At 42.9% G+C, this 22352-nt stretch overlaps 1 protein-coding gene across 3 annotated transcripts in view; it reads right to left on the bottom strand.

Annotated features, from left to right (window-relative positions):
• Nucleotides 1-2086: 2086 nt before the first annotated feature.
• Nucleotides 2087-22352, bottom strand: part of DLG1 (discs large MAGUK scaffold protein 1) — a 390639-nt gene continuing 370373 nt past the window's right edge. For all 3 annotated transcript variants that reach the window (XM_065410859.1, XM_065410860.1, XM_065410861.1), the window contains exons 21-25: nucleotides 21982-22083; nucleotides 21526-21698; nucleotides 19053-19162; nucleotides 8549-8640; nucleotides 2087-3682 (exon numbers count right to left, since the gene is read on the bottom strand). In XM_065410859.1, coding sequence (XP_065266931.1) covers nucleotides 3576-3682; nucleotides 8549-8640; nucleotides 19053-19162; nucleotides 21526-21698; nucleotides 21982-22083 — 584 coding nt within the window. In that variant the 3' untranslated portion in view covers nucleotides 2087-3575. The remainder of the gene's footprint in view (nucleotides 3683-8548; nucleotides 8641-19052; nucleotides 19163-21525; nucleotides 21699-21981; nucleotides 22084-22352) is intronic.

Genomic DNA, 22352 nt, shown 5'->3' with positions numbered 1-22352 from the left:
TCTGAAGCACTTAGAGGAGAGGAAAGTGATCAGGAACAGTCAGCATGGATTCACCAAGGGCAAGTCATGCCTGACTAACCTAATTGCCTTCTATGAGGAGATAACTGGGTCTGTGGATGAGGGGAAAGCAGTGGATGTGTTATTCCTTGACTTTAGCAAAGCTTTTGATACAGTCTCCCACAGTATTCTTGCCAGCAAGTTAAAGAAGTATGGGCTGGATGAATGGACTATAAGGTGGATAGAAAGCTGGCTAGATAGTCGGGCTCAACGGGTAGTGATCAACGGCTCCATGTCTAGTTGGCAGCCGGTTTCAAGTGGAGTGCCCCAGGGGTTGGTCCTGGGGCCGGTTTTGTTCAATATCTTCATTAATGATCTGGAGGATGGCGTGGACTGCACTCTCAGCAAGTTTGCAGATGACACTAAACTGGGAGGAGTGGTAGATATGCTGGAGGGTAGGGACAGGATACAGAGGGACCTAGACAAATTAGAGGATTGGGCCAAAAGAAACCTGATGAGGTTCAACAAGGACAAGTGCAGAGTCCTGCATTTAGGACGGAAGAATCCTATGCACTGTTACAGACTAGGGACCGAATGGCTAGGAAGCAGTTCTGCAGAAAAGGACCTAGGGGTTACAGTGGACGAGAAGCTGGATATGAGTTAACAGTGTGCCCTTGTTGCCAAGAAGGCTAACGGCATTTTGGGCTGTATAAGTAGGGACATTGACAGCAGATCGAGGGACGTGATCGTTCCCCTCTATTTGACATTGGTGAGGCCTCATCTGGAGTACTGTGTCAAGTTTTGGGCCCCACACTATAAGAAGGATGTGGAAAAATTGGAGAGAGTCCAGCGGAGGGCAACAAAAATGATTAGGGGCCTGGAGCACATGACTTATGAGGAGAGGCTGAAGGAACTGGGATTGTTTAGTCTGCAGAAGAGAAAAATGAGGGGGGATTTCATAGCTGCTTTCAACTACCTGAAAGGGGGTTCCAAAGAGGATGGATCTAGACTGTTCTCAGTGGTACCAGATGACAGAACAAGGAGTAATGGTCTCAAGTTGCAGTTGGGGAGGTTTAGGTTGGATATTAGGAAAAACTTTTTCACTAGGAGGGTGGTGAAGCACTGGAATGGGTTACCTAGGCAGGTGGTGGAATCTCCTTCCTTAGAGGTTTTTAAGGTCAGGTTTGACAAAGCCCTGGCTGGGATGATTTAGTTGGGAATTGGTCCTGCTTTGAGCAGGGGGTTGGACTAGATGACCTCCTGAGGTCCCTTCCAACCCTGATATTCTATGATTCTATGAAGAGAGCACATGCCACTCCTGATGGGTAAAAAAAAAGCAGATTTTAAAAAAAAAAAACAACAATAAGGAAAAGGCAATAAGAGACAAAAACTTTTTTCTTTTGTAAGAAAAACAAACCATCTAAAAGCCTCACTAAAGTGACACCTCCAAAAGTGACTAGTAATTTTTTGGAGGGGGGGCCTCAGTTTTTAGGTACCCAAACTGAGATATCTTAAAGTAGCTTGATTTTCAGAAATTACTGATCATCTAAATTCACATCCTTTTAACGCGTTTCAAGTTGTGTACCCAAAATCACTTGTCATTTCTTAAAATTTAGGCCACTGGTGCTTTCAGAGCTTTAGATAGAAGCCTTTACTTTTGATTCATGCTAGTTAGTATCTGATGACAATCTCAGAACACTTTATAATTCCAGCAATAGGCAGAGAAACCCATAAAAATACAGAAAGAATGCACTTTCTTTACTAATCCAGTATACAGCCAAGATGGATTTTTTCACAATCACTGCACAGTAGGCTGTACATTGACAGGATTCCCAAATCTACCAATATTCTGCAGTACTTTGTTCTCTCACACATGCTTATTACTTTTAACTCCTTGCCCCAAGATCTAACCTGCATTTACTTTAACTACACTGAACTTCTTTGGCCCACATACTAGTTTTTCAATGTTCCTCTATCACATCGTTGCTCATTATTTACTGTTCCTGCCAATTTATTGTTTGCAAACTTAATTTCTTACTTCTACATCACCTGTATTTTAGATTATCTAATTAAAGACACACAAAAATATGTTGTACAATAAACTTTATTAGCTGTTCTCCTCTTTCTGACAAATGGAATGAATAATGTTAGTTCTATATTTTGCAGAAATGTATTTATAACTGCTCAGATCAGAGGCCTGTGTCTCTCCAGTGCAGAGCCACCATGGAAGATATGACACAGATGCAGTCTGAGATGTACATAAAAACTGACTGTTGACTCTGAAATCTCCCATTGGTTAAAACATGCACATCACATGGAAAAGAAAAAACCCCAAAACCAAACATCTGAAATTGTTTGTAGAAAAGAGGAGAACTTGCCCATATTTTTTTCTTGTAGCTAATATCCCCCAGATGTTTTACCCAGCCACCATACCCCGTTTCATTTCACATGATTAAGGAAGATAAATTCTAATTTATATTTATTCTCAAATCAAAAACAAAAAAAGAAAAGTTAGGAGTAGGTGGGAAAAGAAAAATATATATTTTATATATATGTGTGCGCAACTATGTAAAGAAAATAATTCCCATAGTTACAGAGTTTATAGTTAAAGAACATTTTATAACAAAATAGGCAATTATTGTGGGTAAAATATTCATTAAAATCTGACACCTCTAAGGAGACACACAGTTTTAAACTACAAATCTGACTCTCTTTTTATCGCCTTAATGATCATCCATCACTGCAAGTGTTTTCTGTTTTGCTGCCAATGAAAATTTGCGATCCATTTGTAAAATACAAGCTTCCCTAGCACCTAAACATGTTTTCGACTCAGAAAAGAGTGATGACCATAATCTATAAACAACTTTTGTAAGACACTGTAAATAGTGTTGCATGAGTAAGATTAAAAACATTAAATATCTTTAGCCCTAGCAACTGTATATGCAAAAAATGAATAAAAATAGACTATAAGAATATCATTATGAAATTTTGAAAATGAATATCCCTTGTGAATTAATGGAAGTTAATGAATACATTAATTTGGAAATTAAAAAAAAGTTACATTAACTGCCTATAAAGAAAAATATTTGCTGTGACAACAGAAAGTCAACCCACAAACTAAAACTTGAAATTAAATGCTTGGCCAACCCATGCTATTATAATTAAGTGTGCAAAGTTGCTCACAATTTACATCATTGGGTAAGATGACTTTTCTTTCATATGCTATGAAATTTTAAAAGAATGTATATAAATCTTTTCTGAAAATCTCTGAAACTTACTTTCCCTTAAACATTAAGGAATTTTACCATATAATTCCCCAACCCTACCTTAATAGCTGGTCAGGCCATTCGACCTTCATGTTTGAAAAATGTCAAATGAACACTACCACACAATACTACAAATTATTCAAACTAAGAGAGACACCAAATGTAAAAAAATTTTGGGAACTGCAGAATGTGATGTTTAGTGTGTGACCCACACTGGAAAGAGCTAGAGGCAGGCTCTACTGAAAAGGGTTACAAGTTGTCAATGAGTAGGTAATGTCAGTTAGAAAATGAAAACCAAAAATCTTTCGATTTTCATAATTTTTCCTTTGCTGGTACCCAGATGTAAGGCCCAGACTGTTCTTCTATGATCTGCTTCACCTGGTTGTATATCTCTTCCAGTGTGTCTCCTTGGACAATAGCTGCAAAACATAGTATTACAGTCAGCAAGCGTTTTTTACTAACTTTCACCTTGTGTGCAGAAATTCTCAGCCCCCTTCCCAAGGTGGGGATTTAACCAGATTGGAGAAGGAACAGACAACATTGGTATCGTGGTTTATTGTGAGCTAAAGGTGCATGACTGTCCGGGGGTGTAGGCCTTCCCCAAGGCCTTTGAACTGGCCAGTGTACAGAGTATAGAGTCCTGGGGTCAGGAAGGAATTTTCCCACACTGTAGACTGGCATGTGCAGCTGTTTTTTGTTGTTGTTGTTGCCATCCTCAGATACCTCCAAGGGTTGGTTAGGGGTGATTTGTTATTTTTCTGGTTTTCTTTTTTTGTTTTCTTCTAGAACCAAATTTTGTGCAGGTATCCAGGACAGGAGAGTAAAACAGCAGGGCTAGTTAATAATCCTAATCCAGACAAATAAATCATTGAGACTTGTAGCAAGTGAAATGGTGGTGTGGGCTTCCATGTAATGTAGATTGAGGAACTGGTCATCTGGATCACGAACCAGGACATGAAAAATAGGTCATCTGGTGGATTCTGGTTGCTAGCAGTGTCCATGATTTGGGATGGAAGGAAGGGGCTAACATATGCATTTCTCTAATCCTCTACATCTGATGCTTGCTTTAAAAACAGTTAATAAAGTTCCAGTCTACACTCAGACCATACAGATTGTATATATTATCAATGAGGCTAGAGAAGCACTATAAATGAACGGAGGTGGGTGTGTTCTGACCCAAATCAGATTAAAGTATGGTCTGATTTGATTCAGGACTAGGGTTCTTGCAACGCTTTGGATCCAAATGACAGAAATCTTGGGCCAGGTCTACACTACCGCGGTAGTTCGACAGCTGGCAATCGAACTTCCGGGTTCGATTTATCGCGTCTGGTCTGGACGCGATAAATCGATCCCGGAAGCGCTCGCCGTCGACTGCGGTACTCCAGCTCGGCGAGAGGAGTACCGTGGAGTCGACGGGGAGCCTGCCTGCCGCGTGTGGACCACGTCTGAACCGCGGTAAGTTTGAACTAAGGTATGTCGACTTCAGCTACGTTATTCACGTAGCTGAAGTTGCGTACCTTAGTTCGAATTTGGGGGTTAGTGTAGACCAGGCCTTGATTGCAGCTTCATCTTAACTGGGGTCTTCACCTCCAGGCTGAGAACCTACTTAATAGAGTTCAACAGGAAAAAATGTATAATGCTGCTGTTTGGGCCAGGACACTGTATTCCTGTGTTTGTGTTAATATACACAACACTAGTACTATTACTGAACCCTCATTACATGTTAATAATTGCCTCTTATTCCGCTTCCTAACTCCTAAAACATTTTAAATCTTTGACAGCATTTTACTTTACATTCAATGGTAACGAAGCTTCCTTAATGGCTGCTCTAATTCAATTTACCTGTCAAACCTCTTAGAAGATTCTTATTCATTTTACAATTAGAAATGTATGCCTTCTTTGTAAGCACACATACACGCATTCTACATCATACCACTACCAAACACAAAAATATATTAATCCTTATTTCTGTTACTTGGCATTTTTTTTAATCAATAGTCACTATTCAGAGCATCTCCTGTCGATATGATGTTATAGGAACCATAGTAGTTTAAAATTCTGATACTTGGATGATCATGTACACTATACATTGTACACACTAGGTAGTATAAATTAGATAAAGGTGAATTACAGGAGCCTCTACAAGCTACCGGTATAATTATCAATACTGCAATAGTGCCCAAAAGTACCAATCAGAATCTATTATGCTAGGCAATGAACAAATGCATAGGAATACATGGTCCCACCCCAAAGAGTGGTATTACACATTCTTTCTGATGATGTCTGTTACGTGAGTTCTCAATCTAGGGGTTCAGACATAGTACACAGTTATAGAAAAGACTCACTAGATTATGAATCCCTCCCTCAGCCAATATGGGAGGTTGGATTCTGGATTCTATTTTTAGGTTGTTTAACACCACTTTCTATTATAAAAGATTCTTGGGATTTTTTTTTGAGAAATTCTAAAATCTCCACCATTTGCAGCAGGTCTTTGATATCTGGCAAGGGGAAAGCCCTCAGGCTAGAGAAGTACCTTTTCTTTGCTCCATGAAATTCCATTCAGGGTTAGCTGAGTGTTTGACCAACATGGCAAACTAATAACTGAACACATACATTCTAAAAAGCCAGGCCCGCACCACTGCCAAAGCAGCAGCTCCTACACTCCTGCATCCTGGCACATGGCACCAGTGTTTCATCCTTCACCTCTGAGGGCAGCACATGGGGGCAGGGCAGCAGCAAGAGTTCACCTAAATCCCAGGGGGAAGGTGGGAAACAGTCAGACTGGGCCTCCCTCATAAACCTCCAGCATCCCATCTACTGACCAGGAGTTACTGAATTTAAACATTTTAAAATCTGCAAGATTGGATAACTTGCTCCCATGAATATTAAAAGAATTGACAGAGGAATTCTCTGAATGATTAATGTTGATTTTTAACAAATCTTGGAACAATGGGAAGATACAAAGGACTGGAAAAAAGCTCTAATGTTCTGCAGCCCCTAGGTGTGAGCTGGAATTGGGGAGTCTTGCCCCCTATGTGTGAGGCAGGCTCTGGGTGGGTGGCCCTACCCCTCTGAATGGGAGCCAGGATCGGTGGAAGGGTGGGAACTGAACTATGGTCTCCCACATCCCAGGCAAGTGTGCTGACCACTAGGCTAAACGTTATAAGATGGGTTGTGGTGGCAGCAGCAGCACCACCACTTCCATCTCCTTCTCCATTTTAAATGGGAGCCAGTCCAGTAGGTGGCCTCTGAGCACGCCTACTGGATTAGGCCCTGCATGTGATCCAGGTGGCTGAATGCCTATCTTTCCCTGGTTTCTGAATCATTCTGGGGCTTAGGCGGGAGAAAGGTGTCTGCGTAGAGGGAGGCAGCAGAGACAGAAAAATAGGCACCTAGGGGAACTTTTACCCTGAAAATTTAGGTGCCGAGTGAATTTAGGAGCCTACTGAGTTCAGCAAAGGAGTTTTGTGGATTGCAATGGAGCCAAAACTAGGACTTAGGCACCTAAGTATCTTTATGGATCTGGACCTAAATGACTTGCCCAAGATCACATAAGAATTCCGTGGTAGAGCAAGGACTTGAACTGTCTCCCAAGTCCCAGATCCTAACCACTGGACCATCCTTCCGCTCATGGCCACATCCCTTCCTTCAAAATATGTCCCCACTGTCTCCATGCTAGTCCCTGCACTGTTCCTGCATCTTCTCCCCAGTTCCTCAACATGTTGGTCCTTTGCTGAAGCTTGCCTCTCTATAGGGAGGATTGTTGAGAAGAGGCAATCAGGCTGTGCTGGACAGGTAGACAGGAGACAAGGCAGAGGCAGTGAAGAGCCCAACATGCAGCCAGTGTGTTTTGTGGCCAGGGCAATCATTGCCAAAGAGCCCCAGGTGTTGAAGGAGAAGAGCTGGGCTATTGCAGATGGGAGTGCTGAGAAATTATTTTTTTTTAAAACCAAGGGAATTAAACGTCCCAAAACTTTAAAGTTGTCCAGTGCTGCCTTGTGCCCTTTTAGAATGTGGAGAGTGGCTAAACATATACCTCTGAAAACTAGGAAAAAGTTAAGGTAATACAAATTTAAAACTTCTGAAAACTAGGAATACAGAGTTAAGATACATGCCAACTTAACCTCTTTGAGTGATGCCCCAGCTCAGCTATAACACACATGCTAGCATTCTGTGTTTTCAGATAGTGCAGAGCACTCACGGAATAGGGCACATGATCACTGTAGGGCAGTGTCTAACACTTTCTCTTTACTGACACAAAACTTTTGACTTACGTTTAGGTAAGCTGTACTGAACTGAAGCTATCTACTCTTGACTTAGGCTCAAATAGAACCTACTCCATAGAAACAACCCCCACTTGCTAAATTTTACAACCCCTTAATTCCCTTTTACCAAGCCCCCTTCATCCTTATACACAAGATTCCATTTAACACTAAACTTTCATTAAATCCACAGACCACTGTCATATCCCACCTCACTGCTGATAATCCCTATAGCAAGAAGACCCCTGTGCACTGCTACTGACACAACCTAGAGAACTAGGCAGTGAAATGAGGCATAATGGATCCCTCAAGGTACACATGCAGCAATTTTTTTTGATCACACACAGGGGAGGGGACATGGAGAAGGGCAAGGCTGTCCCAGACCGCCTCATGTCACAATCACAGATCTGCCAAGCTGTTCCAGCTAATCCCTCTACCATTCTATACAGCTAAATCTATCAGTGAACATAGCTGGAGTGAATGTAGATAATCTCCAATGGCTAGTGCCAGCTCCAGGGGGGCAGAGTTAGGGCTGTCTTAGTGTGTAACTTAACTCTGTATTTCCTTGTTCTCAGAAGTTTAAGTTTGCATTACTGTAACTCTTAATTTCCTGGTTTTCAGAGGTTTAGCCACCCTTCACATTCTGGAAAGGCATGAGACATAAGTTGGTGACCTTTATGTTAAAAGTTTCCAGGCTTTTAATATATAAATAAGACTAACGTTTCTAGTTTCAACAGCTAGCAAAAAGCGAAAAAAGTTCTCATGCTCTAAAGTATAAATTGTGTCCAGCTGAAGTAATGAAGAAATTTTGTCTCAACGTTAAACAATGAATTGATACAAATATTTAATAAATAGTTGCAGTGCATTATGATGGTTTAACATGTTCTAAAACATTCATCATAGGCCAGTATTGGAGATAAGATATATAACTGAAGTATATGGGCTAGGTCAGGTGCGACAATTCTTATGCTCCAGACAACACAATTCCACTCTTTGAAGGGAACTGTAATGAGGGATACAAACCTGTGAAATGTTCAGTAAATTCTTGCTCCAGTTTCATGGCTCTCTCAAAGGTCTTCCTGGCTTGCTCCTCTGTTAAACGTTTGTTCATTTCCCTGAGATGAAATACATTATAAAATAATAAGCAGTTACCAAATACTGCTGATTCTTTTGAAATAAGGTTATTAAACTGCCCTCTGAATACAAATCCTAGAAAAAAACTAGCTCCATCCTGTTCCTGAATCTGCGATTTATTAAACTCTTGAAGGGAGACTTAATATAAAGGGAGACAATGGGAGTGCTGTAGACTGGCTTTCCATTTCTTGGAATCTGGAAAAGACACCTAGGTTAACACTGAAACCCACTAAGCAACCTCAATATAAAATTAGAGGTTACCTGCCTGTAACTGAAAGTTCTTCGAGATGCGTGGCCCTTGTCTGTATTCCACATGTGAGTAACGCATTCACACCATGCATCTTCAGTCTGGAAATTCTAACAAGCAACGTCCATTTTGCACATATGTGCAGTAGCTTGCTTCATGCTCCAGACAGAGGCATAAAGCATGATGCCAAAGGTTCAAATGGAGGTCTGGTGAACATTGACAGGACAAGATAGAAGACCCATTGAGGTACAGGCTTGAGAATCGGTGGAAAGGTCCTGATTAGGCCCTTCATTAATCTAACCGTTGTAGGGTGAATGAGTGAAAATGGAGCATCTGTCTACTGGAGGAAGAAAGGCACTGACTGTTTCAAGATGGACCTGTAGCGAGCTAATGAAGAGACCCGAGTTTTTTTAATAACAGGAGATAATCTAAAATGACTGGATATCAGCAGAGTTTGAGGAAGACTGATTATGTTGAGTCCAAGTAGAAAAATGTTTCCATTTAGGTTGGTAGCAGCTCCTAGTTCAAGCCCTTTTTTAACTTGGCTTCCTATGAACTCAGTTCGACTCCAGGCTTCGTCACTCAGGTATTTTTATTTGGCATACAGCAGTGCTATGCTGAGTTGATCAGACTCAAACGCAGGGGGGGATGGATGCAGGGTACATCACAGCTCCAAAGTTACACAGAAACCCTCTCCTTTTATATACATTATATTTCTTATTGGATTTACTATACACTGCATTACCCATTTTTTGGATTGGATTGGTTACTTTGCAGGAACCAATTCCTGTGCAGCATGCACAGTCCATACTTCAACTTCCTTTTTACCTCATCTTTACATTCCTAATGTATTTTGTCCCTTGTTATCGAGTTCATAGTAAATAGTTCCTTGGGTGTTCTCCCTCTTATCTTAGTTGGCTCAGATATTTTGTCTTCTTAACCTAGTGACCTATCTTATTTAGCACAAACATTTTGTTTTCAGCCTGATGATTCATTTACATCCCTAATTCTATCTTCACAAAAATGAGGCCACTCTCTATGTGTTAATTACTCACATCGGGCCAGGCCTCAGCTACATTCCTCTGCTTCTGTCTTTCTTTTTATATTAGCATTTGTTTTATTTGTATTATATATATATATATATATATATATATATATTTTTTTTTAAAGCTTATTACCCAGCAGCACATTTCCAAGGACCACTGTGGCAGCTATTATTTGAACCACCATTAATATTAAGCTTAAAGTACAAAGCAGGAGGTGCAAACTCCCCTCCTCTGGTACAGCCCACCACAGTGTTTTCACTGCCTGAACAATATTATTTCCAATTGCTTGTTGCTTGGCTATTAGTTGGGCAATAGGCACCAATTGCTCGAGTTTCCTTTGCACCAAATTAGTGGTTGTAGTAGGAAGAGGGCCTGAAACATAAACTTATGTATCAGAGGCCTGAGGTCTGGGCTAAAATAGTCAAAATTTTGCTGATATAAAGCAAAGTTAAGTTGTGAGCAAGAGGCAGGCCCTGCTCACAGAATCTGGCAAGAAAAGGGCTGATATTGCAGAAACACACATTCCTAAGTAGTGCTAGGCACAAGAATATATACGCAAACATATTCCAGAAAGGTGGTACCAGAACACCTCGATACCAAACACATTCCCCAAAGATAATAGGAACATGCTGACCCATCTTAAGGATAAGGTCAGGATGACAGCATGATGAATAGAGATGATTTGATCGAACCAACAAGTACAAGGCAATGGGTGGCACCCTAATATGTCAGAGGGCAGTGCCCTGATACTTTAGAGGGTGGCACCCTAATACGCCAGAGGCAATACGTAACTTGTTTGTATTGGTGTATAAAGATGTATCTCAGAGGGAGTGTCTTTGGCCAGCTGAGCGGGAAATGGAAAGTCCCGCCATTCATTGAGCTGCATCCATTGTCACAGGCATACATGTGCTAGTATAACTGTAGACATTGATCCACGGAGATAGGACCATGCTTCGTTGACAATAAACCTGGCTAGCTGCCTTCAAGCCTTAATGGATCTTCTGGTCATTGGGCGGTTTGCTTGATGTCTGCTCTGCCAACTGTCTGCTCAGAGCTGGGACGGCATACGGAGGGAACATACACATATCCAAACATCTGATGACAGTGGTGCTAATGAACAAGGGAAGTACAAGTGAAAAGAGATTGGTCACCAGTGACTCCCAGTCACGTTCTCCTTCATCTGCACAGTAGGCCATAGGGCATGGATCCCCATCTGAGCCAGAGAAGGTTTAGACAAAACCCATCCAGCCTCCCCACGCACGGTGCTGTCCCCACTGAAAAGTTGTGGTATCCCAGAGTACATACTGTGTACCAGAGCCGTACCACCTCCTTCACTCTCTTTTTAATGACTAGTCAGGTGCAACCTCCCTCGCTTGTAGTCAGGCTTATTTAGGCTGACCACTCAAAGAACCATCTGTGCCTGATTCATTTACAGCAGGCTGTGTTTATTTCATCTCCTTATGTTGCCATTTGTATACTGCAATAGTGCTGTTTATAGGTCCCATTATCTACTGTACACTGTTAACATATACTAATTCTTTAGGATTCCCTGTCCATCTAGGAACAGCAATTATAATTGGCACACTTGAATTACTAATTTTATGTGGTGCCCAAGGTCAAGGACCTTTTAGCCTTGCAAATTTTCTTTCCCAATATTATGAATTTCTTTTTCTACTAGTGTGGTCCAGATAAGTTTGCTGTTTAACAACCTTGATTACTCCCCTTGCTTTATCTTTTCTATTTCTTGCATTAAATGCATAACAAGCAGCAGACCCATGCCCCCTCAACCCTGCTGGGCATGCTCCAACTGCTGCTGCAGTCTAAAAGGGAGCAGCCTAGCTCAGTCTGGGCTGACTGCTGAGGAGGAAGGATGCACCTCGCTAGCTCCAGCTGAGGAGCAGCCAGGTACCCAGACTGAGGGAGCAGGAGATGCTGAGGCCCAGGCACCCGTGGATGCTCTAGGGAGATTGCAGCTGGCACCTGAGGCACCCCGAGACCCCTGACTTCAGCTACAGGAGTCACAGTAGGAAGTAGCCCAGGAGGGACTAGCCAGTGTCCCGGTAACAGTCAGTGTGTTGCGGGTGGATTCCCTGCCGAGTTAGTGGCGAACTGCATCGACACTACCAGGGCCCTGGGCTGGGACCCGGTACAGCAGGGAGGGCCTGGGTCCCCCAATGTGGCCACCCCTTCCTTTTGGGGGGTGTCCCATCAAATCCCGCTGCTATGGACTCTGGCCATTGGGCCACGCTTCCCTGCCACCAAGGGGCGTCCTATCAACTTTGGCCATTAGGCTTTGCTTCTCTGCCGTCAAGCGGAGCCCTATTGATTCTGGCCATTAGGTCACGATTCCCTGCAGTTCGGGGGAGCCCTATTGACTCTGGCCAGTAAGCCGCACTCCCCTGGCTCCCCCGGGGCACCCTACTGACTCCAGCCATTAGACCACACTCCCCTGCAGATGAGGGGAGCCCTACTGGTGCCAGCCATTGGACCACGCAGCCCTGAAGCTGAGTCCAGCCATATTGACTTAACCACGGGGCTACCACAACCTCACCCCCCGTTCCATGTGACAGGGGCAGGAGGTACTGGCCCCACAACAGAGACCCAAACTCCAGTGCCTCCCATGGGAGGTTGCCACAGTGTCCCTTCTGGCTTTATACTTTTCGTGGAGCACTTTTTAGAAAACATTTTATGGTAGATCACCATATTTGGTATCAGGCAGGAATTTTCCCCTGGGTCAGACTGGCAGAGACCCTGGGGGTTTTTCACCTTCCTCTGCAGCATGGAGCACAGGTCACTTGCAGGTTTAAACTAGTGTAAATGGTGGATTCTCTGTAACTTGAAGTCTTTAAATCATGATTTGAGCACTTCAGTAACTCAGCCAGAGATTATTGGTCTATTACAGGCATGGGTGGGTGAGGTTCTGTGGCCTGCAATGTGCAGGAGGTCAGACTACATGATCATGATGGTCCTGTCTGACCTTAAAATTATGAGTTTGGAGGTGCTTACTTTGGGCTGGGGCAGGGTGTGAAAAATTGTTCTTCTTAACCGCTGAGGATAGGACAAGATTAAATGGGCTTAAATTGCAACAAGGGAGGTTTAGATTGGACATCAGGAAAAAGTTCCTGACTGTCAGGGTGGTTAAGCACAGGAATAAATTGCCTAGGGAAGTTGTGGAAGCTCCATCATTGGAGATTTTTAAGAGCAGGTTAGACAAACACCTGTCAGGGATGGTCTAGATAATACTTAATCCTGCCATGAGTGCAGGGGACTGGACTAGATGACCTCTCGAGGTCCCTTACAATCCTATGATTCTATGATTTGTTACTTGCCATTAGAACAGCTGGATTTTATTTACATACATGTTTATTAATTATTCTGAGCCTACTAAAGTACAATTGTTTTGCCTTAGAAAAAAACCCAGACTTGTTTATATGCAACAACATTCAGCACCTTTTAAAAGTGTCTTTTTGGAACATATTAGACCCATAAACTCTCAAACCATACAGTCCCTTCCCTAGATGTCCATTTAAACGCACCCCTTGTAGTTCTTCAACAGCCTCAGATACTACCCCAGTGTCCAAAGACAACACATTTTTCAGAAAGGTAGATTGGTTTTGTTTAATTCCAGATGGTGGTTTGTAGACTTTTTTTTGTTTATTTTTATGGTGCAATTGGAGCCTGTTGTACTTCTGTGGTGGTTTTAGGATTGATGAATTACCAACTGGATTGGTTTCTAAGCCTTGGGACCAACTCCAGGCCCTTCACATTAGGGCACACAATGTTGTAAGCCACCATCACTTCATGGCTGCAAATTTGTAAGACAAAAAGGGAAGAAAGCATTTCTCGCTTCTTTCCTTACTTACTTAAAGGGAGCTTTGAGTTGGCTTTTTTGAACCCAACTCTGCCCTTTACTTCCCAGGTCTACCAAGCATACAGAGGGACCAAGCTGATTCAACACCAAGCATGAACCATACCACTTTGCCTTTGGGAAAAGGTGGTAGGGAGCTTGATCCTGGATTATTGCCTTTAGATTCCATTTGATGCTTGGTTAGGTCTCCTTTGGCACTGAACTACATCTTGGTCTTCTGTACTTCTACCTCGTCGGTTGACAAACTCTTCTTTCTCTGGTCTTATTACAAGTGGCATTTCCACCCCCCCTCCCCCAATCTGAACCAGGTGAGTTAAAACTCCCTGAATAAAGATGTTGAGATTTCAAAGTCCAAAATTGGTATCTTCCATCTATCTTTTTGGGGGCTAACATATAAGAGGAATAGAAGCCTCTCCCTTGATACTGAGGTGGCACTTGCTCTTTTGTCCCTCTTCAGAGGAGAGAGTCTACCTCCTGCTGAAGAATCAATTCATGAAAGTGGTCCCTCAAGTGGAGTCAGGAATGGGGTTTGTGGGAAGGGAAGGAGAGAAATTTGATGGTGTAACCTGGATGAACAATTTCTAAAACCCAATCACGTGTTGTGATAGAGTCCCAATTATGGGCAAAAAGTGAGAGACAGCCCCCAAAGACAAGGAGGGTAGAAGTGGGTGGCTTCAATAACTGTGAGCACTTCTCATAAGAAGCAGCCCTTGGCCTCTGAACCTTTTGTCTTTTACTTGGAGGCTCAACTGGACTCTGGTGGTAGAATGTTTGAGGAGGCGGCAGCCTTGGTCTGTACACCTGTAGTTCGTGTTGTCTCTTTGGGACTGGAGTATAAATTCCCAGGGAGTGGAGGCCCAATCTAGACTCTTTCAATGAGTGTAGGGCCTGTAGCGGGGTGGTCACCCGCTCCTGCTCTGAGGGGTTTAAAAACAGCCCTTGGAAAGGACGGGGGGGGGGGGGGGGGGTGAGAGAGAACACCCTGGGCTGATTGGGGGAAGTAGCTGCAGCTGGGCCACGCCCCAATCAGAGCCCAGCTGGCCCTATAAAGGCCAGGGTGGCCAGAAGCTCAACAGTCTCTCTCTGAGTGCAGAGAGAGAAGGGCCTGGCTGCAGGGAACTAGAGCAGAGTACCTGGGTGGAGCAGGCTGGGGAAAGGCTGAGGATCTGGGGAGCTCCAGCCTGGAAAGCCCCAGGCTGCGGCCTAGTGTTAGGCCAGGAGGTACTGGGGGTTGCAGAGGGCAGCCCAGAGATAGGCCAAGGCAGCAGGCCCAAACCCAACCTTGCCTGTGATGAGTAGGCTGATACTGCAGTCTGCCCCAGGGAGTGGGGCTAGATGGTGACTGGCAGTAGCCTGACACTGAGGCGAGGTGGGGTTAGTGGGTAGGGGTTCCCCTGGGAGGGGAGACCTAGCATGTGGGTACTGCCAGGGGGCAGCACCCAGAGCAAGGGGCACCGGGGTCCTGGGAGGGACACGGGGCCCAGAAGTAGAGAGTAAGGCAGATCACCGGCCTGCAGAGGGCGCTCCGGAGGCTGGGTCGAGCTAATTCCCTGAGAGACCAGCAGGAGGCGCCGCAGGGGTGAGTCTGCTCGTGTTACAGGCCTCATCTGTTTTCTTGATAAACAAATTTGACTTGTCAAAAGGTAGGTCCTGTATGATGATCTTGACCTCCCTGGGGAACCCCAAAGGGTGAAGCCAAGATTCACAACTCATAGCTATGCCAGTGGCTAAGTTTTTAACATGTTGTGTCTGCTGCTGCATCAACAACAGCTTGTAAGGATGTTTCTGACACTATCTTGCCTTTCTTGATGAATGACTGAAATTGGATTCCACCCTTTTTGAGACGGCCTTTCCCATTTCCAAGATGTTGGAGGCAGATCACTACATACAAGTGGATCACAGAGGTCTTAACATCAGGCTACACCATTCACTTTAGGTCTCTCTCTCCTTTCCCTGACCCTCTCCAGGGAGCCCTTTCATGAGCTTTTACTGAGACAAGAAATAGACTCGTTCCTTTGATTTGGAGTGATAGAGCCAGTCCCAGCTACTCACAAAGGAAAGGGGTTCTATTTGAGGTATTTCCTTGTGCCAAAGAAGGATGGAGGATCTAAGGCTACTAAACAAATTTGTAAAGTCTCAAAAGTTCAGGATGGAGACTCTGGCAGCTATAATCCTTTCAGTAGAGGTAGGAGATTGGTTTTTGGCCCTCCACCTACAAGATTATATTCACATATGGCTTATATCCATATAGCCATACTCCCACAGTTCCCCTTCACATAAAGAACTCCCTTGACTGATGGAAAAATCAACTCAACATTGGTGCAGGCATTCCTTTTGTTCACCCAACTCTAGCAATAACTGTGACAACAGATGCACCCCATTGGGTTGGGGAGCTTACCTCGATACCCTCACAGGTCAGGGTAGATGGTCACCTCAGGAAACCACTCTCCACATGAACCTGTTGGAACTCAGGGAAGTCTGGAATGCTTGTCTTCATTTTCTACCCCCATCAGGGGAAAATCAATCAGGACCATGATAGACAACGTGGCCTCCATTTTCTAGATCAACAAAAAAGGAGGAGCACAGAGCTCCCTGTGCACAGAAGCAATAGAGTATAGCACAACAGATCCAAATTTCAGCCATTTATCTCAATAGTGTTCAGAACACCACACTACAGCCTATAGTACCAGCAGGCATTTCTCCCAGGACAGTGAATGGGAACTGGAGTCTCAGTTTCTCCATGGTATATTCCAAAACTGGTGACTTCCAGAGGTGGGACCTCTTCGCTACCTCCAGGGGACCACTTGTACCCAATGCCATGGACTCCCCTCAGCGGCTTATGGGACTCCTATTGCAGATGCCACGAGTCCATTTTTGAGTCACACCACACCTTGCCTACTCAGCATCCATTGGATCCATCAAAATACAAGGAGGAGGATGTTGATCTGCATCCTCAGGCACTGATGGTACTAACAGGAATCTCATCCTCATCTCCAGATGAAGCAGTCACTCTATCCTCATCATCTCCACCAGGCGACCAGAGACAGTACCAGGAGCTGCTGCAGAAGACAGCCAATGACCTTGAGATCTCATTAGCGAAGGTTCAGGACCCACAACACTGACTCCTGGATATTCTGCAGCCTATAGGTCCTACCAGTTAATGAGTCCATCTTGGAGCCAGCTAGAGTGGTCTGGTATACCCCAGCCTCTTGCACCACCATACACAAAGGGTTGAGAGACAACATTTCATCCCCACCATGGGAGCCAAATTTCTTTTCTCTCTCCAGCATTCAACTCCCTGGTGGTACAAGCAGCGATGGAGAGAAAAAGGTCACAACATCAGAAGACCACTCCACCTGACAAGGGTTCAATGAGGTTGGAACTTTTGGGAAAAAAGGATTTTTTTCTTTTTTTCCCTCTGTAGCCCTGCAATTCTGTGTCACTATCAGGCCTTGTTAGCAAAATATGATTTTAACAATTACTCCAGACTCGCAAACTTTAAAGACAAGCTTCCCCATGAGGATAGAGCCCAGTGAGTGGGGTGTGGAGAGGATCAAAGTTAATCCTCTCAGTACTTATCTACTAACTAGCTAGCTAACAACTATCTCATACTCACTAGTACTAAACAATAAACAAGAAATTAGCCAAGGCATGCTCAAAGGCAGACACACTAGGGTTCCATCTCAGGCTGAGGGGTTGAGAAGGCACTAAGGGCAGTTCACCTGTGCAGGCCTATAAAGTCTGCAAGTCTGGGTTCTTAGGTGGTGTGTGGCACAAGGAGGTATAGGACACATTTATGGGCCAAATTGATTCTGCTAACAGAAAATCTCTAATCAAGGGCTTGAGAAGTGCATGCGCACATGAAGGGACTAAAGTGGAGCACCCCTAGATACACTACTCAAAGAAGAAAAGATGGTTCCTGTCTCACTGAAGTAGTCTCATCCTCCAGTGTGGCAATGTCCCTGGAAGGATCGGGCTAGAGAAGAGAGGGTGACTGGGGGAAAGGGAGAAAGATATCCTCCAGGGAAGTGTAAGTGTCCATACATTCTGGTGTTTGGCGTGTTCTGACGAACGGTACCGACAGTTCTGATGTGTCCCAAAAGATTGCAGTTGGGTGGTCCTTTGAGGGATGGGCCAGTACCGCCAAAGAGTCAGGTCCTGCACTCTTCGATGGAGCCAGCAGATGTCAGTCCTTGTGCTTAGGGGTCGGAGCCACCGATGGATCCTTTTTCTTTTGCACTTTACCCTCCTGACTGGGGGTTTTCAGTGTTCCTGTGCCCTTAGGGTCTACATGCGAAGGCTCACCTGAACAGCTCAGGGAGGGATCTCATCTTTTATGAACAGATCTGGATGGAGATCTGTCCTTATGACTGTGAGAGTGCAGCCTACTTTCACTGGAAGCATTGCATGAGGAGTCCTTCGGCTTAGCAGCAGTAGTCTCCGCTCGCAAGCTTGTGCTTGGAGGGGCGCTGTTTGTCTCTTGGAGCCAATGTAGAGTATAAGCATTCTGCCCCGCATCAGAGTGTGGTCTCAGCCTTTTCCATAAAGTGTTTCCTCAGTTGAAGCTCACGAGATTTGCATGTTCACGGAGGAAATGACCGACTGATGCTGCACTTTGTAGATACCCAAATGGTAGAGGCAGCTTTGGTGTTTGCTGCTCAGGGTGAAGGAGCAAGGGCAAGAGAGACACTTCCTGAAACCCAGGACACTGGGTGTAGTCCCAGACCTTGGGGAGGGACTCCCCAGTATGGGGAAAGAATTATACTAACTATACTATATTAAGTAAAACTATTTACTATATCTATTTATAGGCTATAAAGAGAAAACTGGAGAAATCTGTAGACACAGGGATTCTGACTCAGGTCATGCAGCTGTAAGGAGGAACTGGGGAGGATTTGGCTTGCACTGGCGCCTATGCCCTCAGTCTGGAGCACGAGGAGAACTACTGTGCATGTTTGGGCCAACGGATGCGGCTTGTTAGAATTTCCAGTCTCTGGTGGATGGCAAGCATGAGTACCCATCTGTGGAATACATATAGGAACCAGGAATCGAAGAACCACCCAGCCTTAAAAGTCCCCTTGGGAATTCAATGTAGAAAGTTACATACACAAAACAATTACATTTTTTAAAAGTGGGTTTTATATTATCTTTCAAATATTCATAGCTATTTTTTTTTTAAAACCTTCACCGTCTTTGAAACAATTGAGCTTCAGGTACATTGTTTTTACTCACATGATGTTTTCCACTGATTTGGGTTTAATAAAAATGGAGATTGGGTACAGCTGGGCTATCTGCAACCTCTTGATCGCATTGCCAGAGACATCAAGAATGCAGTGTTTCCCCTAAAGCAGAAGGGTGGGGGGGGAGAAGAGGGAAAAGAGTAAAGTCGTCAAGTTACACACATGCATATTACATGCAATTTAGAAGTGAAAGCCTGGCCCCAATTAAATCAGTGGGAGTTTTTCCCATTGACATCAATGGAATCAGGATTTCATCACCCTAAGAGTTTCCAGTTGCAGCCAAATTTATTTGAGTAGTATCCACTGATTAAAAAAATTATATCTAAGGATAAGGTATTATTCCAATCAAAACTCCAGCCTTTAGAGTTGTGTTGGCCTTAACTAGTCCTAATTAATATGGATTGATAATACTTTGTTTTATAACTGGAAGTGACACTGGCCTGTACAATGCCCTATTTTTCACATATCTGTCACATATGTAATGCAATGTCAGTATTTCAAGAAATTACCCTGCCTTTTAATATTGGTTGGGGATTTTCTTCTCTCAGTTTTAAATGTACTAGGGGATTGCATATTTTGTTCCTTCTAAGCATACTAGGCTTAGTGAATGGCACATACCAGGTGCTTCTTGCATTCATCCATTCCTCCCACAAACTCCACAGGTGTCACCCACCTTTCTCCCTCTATTTCAGGGAAGTTTGTTCCAATGTAATCCAATGAAAGCTTATGCTCAGATAAATTTGTTAGTCTCTAAGGTGCCACAAGTACTCCTGTTCTTTTTGCGGATACAGACTAACACGGCTGCTACTCTGAAAAATGTAATCACCTTCACTGTTAAAATTTGTGCCTTATTTCTAATCTGAATTTGTCTTCAATTTCCAGTCATTAATTCTTGTTATGCCTTTCTCCACTAGATTAAATAGCCCTTTAGTACCTGCTATTTTCTCCCCATGAAGGTATTAATACACTAATCAAGTCACCTCTCAATTTTCTTTTGCATTAGCTAAACAAATGTAGCCCTTTAAATCTCACACAGTAAGGCTTTTTTGCAGCTCCTGAATAATTTTTGTGTTTTCTTTCTGTACACTCTCAAATTTTTCAGCATCCTTTTTAGAATGTGGACACCAGAACTGTATGCAGTACTGATCTCTCCTATTCTGTATACAGAGGTGAAATTACTTCCCTACTCTTGCTCACAATGCTCCCGTATTTATATAGCCAAAGATCGGACTAGCTTGTTTTGCTACAGCATTGTATTGGAAGCTTATGTTGAGTTGTTTGTTTACTATGATCCCTAAATCCTTTTCATGCATTTGGCTGTATTAAAATGCATTTTGTTTGCATGGATGCAGGTTACCAAGCACTTAGAATCATAGAATATCTGGAGGTCATCTAGTCCAACCCCCTGCTCAAAGCAGGACTAATCCCCAGACAGTTTTTTACCCCAGATCCCTAAATGGCCCCCTCAAAGATTGAATTCACAACCCTGGGTTTAGCAGGCCAATGCTCAAAGCACTGAGCTATCCCTCCTCCCCCCCATGCTGAATATTACTGCCATGTCTTCATCATTATTTACCATTCTATCAATCTCTGTATCATCTGCAAATTTTATCTGCATTGATTTTATATTTATTTGCAGTGAAAAATATTGAATAATGTCAGGCCTATCACCAATCTCTGTGGAACTCCACTAGGAACACCTTCATTCGATGACAGCTGCCCTCTGACTACTATTTTTTGAAATCTGTCAGCTAGTTCTTAATCCAGTTACTGTGAACTTTATTGAAATTGTATAGTGCTTAAGTTTTTAATCAGAATGTCATGCGGTACTAAGTCAAGTGCCTTTCAAAACTCTAAGTATATTACATCTCTGCAGTTACCTTTATCAACCAAACTTGCAGAATGCAAGTTTGCAGAAGATGGAGTACGTGTTGCTTTTTGGTATTTATTAGAGATGGATTACGAAGTGTTGGGAGTGTGTTACTGATAGCACTGTAGGCAATATGAACATTGAAAGGAATGTAGGGGTCTTTCCCTTTAACTTCTTATTTCCATTCTTTTAAGGTTTTGGGTGGATGAGGTGTGTCCTGATGTAACTTTAACTGTAACTAAATGCACTTTTTGTTTGTGAATAGACAAGGTCTTAATAATATGAGATGTCACTATATCACTCTGTTAAATCCTTGCTAGAGAAAATAGATTTTTGTGTGTGAAGGAACAAGGTTTTTCTGTACATGATAGTATTAAAATAGTGGATAGAATTGGTTGTATATATATATATATATATATATATATATATATAAATTATAGTATTCCTATTCTCTGTTTATAATTCTAAGTATTTATGCTATTTATTATGCATGTTCAGAGGAGCATGGTATATAAATGAGGACCTACCCATATAGCTGTGAAACTTAAAAATATCAATTCAAAAAATGGAAGTCACCCACTGGCACTAGATTTACCTTTTCTGCTACTTCCCGCACTGACTGGACACTTGTTCCGTAAAGGTGATTGTTGTACTGGCCAGCCTCAATGAATTTGTGATCCTGAATATCCTTCTCCATTTGCTCTCGAGAGGTGACAAAGTGGTAATCCCGGCCATCCACCTCATAATCTCGTTTTGGTCTGGTAGTATCTTTAAAGATAAGTAAAGAGCTCTTTAAGCAGAAAACTACAACTTTTACCACAAATTAAATGTTTTTTACAATACCTGGAAGCAAATATTTCCAGAGAATGTCTTCCATTTATAGTGTAAAATTGTTAAATGAGAAATGGATACAAATTTAACACTTAAATAATTTTAGGAGGTAAAGACATGTCACAATATAAAAATTATTGAGCTCAACACAGAGAGGTCACAGAAGGACTTTGACAGCACTTATTTGATTAAATTCACTATGGTATTTGCTGGGACTTACGTGGAACACATGATCCAAATTTGTCTGGAAATTCTGAGATTAAATCATCATTTATTCTGTCTTTCATGGGTCCCAAAACAATCACTGGCCGAGTGTAATTGACTGTCAAAGATAAATTGATAATATTTCTTCATTATAGTCCGATCATTAAAACACCTTCAAATTTCACCAAAATAAGCTTTATTATAATTGTGATTATAGATTAGTTATATTATACCATTAAGATACAGTTAAAACAGACAACATTTATTCCTGGTGGGAGAAATTATTGAAGGTTGTAGGCCAATCTATACTCCTGGGGGAATTCTGTGTCACTGTGTGTGCACAGAATTCATGTCCTCCGCAGATTTCTTTGCTTCCACACAGAAAAA

The sequence above is a fragment of the Emys orbicularis genome, chromosome 9, assembly GCF_028017835.1.
Source record: "Emys orbicularis isolate rEmyOrb1 chromosome 9, rEmyOrb1.hap1, whole genome shotgun sequence".
NCBI lineage: Eukaryota > Metazoa > Chordata > Testudines > Emydidae > Emys > Emys orbicularis.
This window is presented reverse-complemented; position numbering and strand designations above follow the sequence as displayed.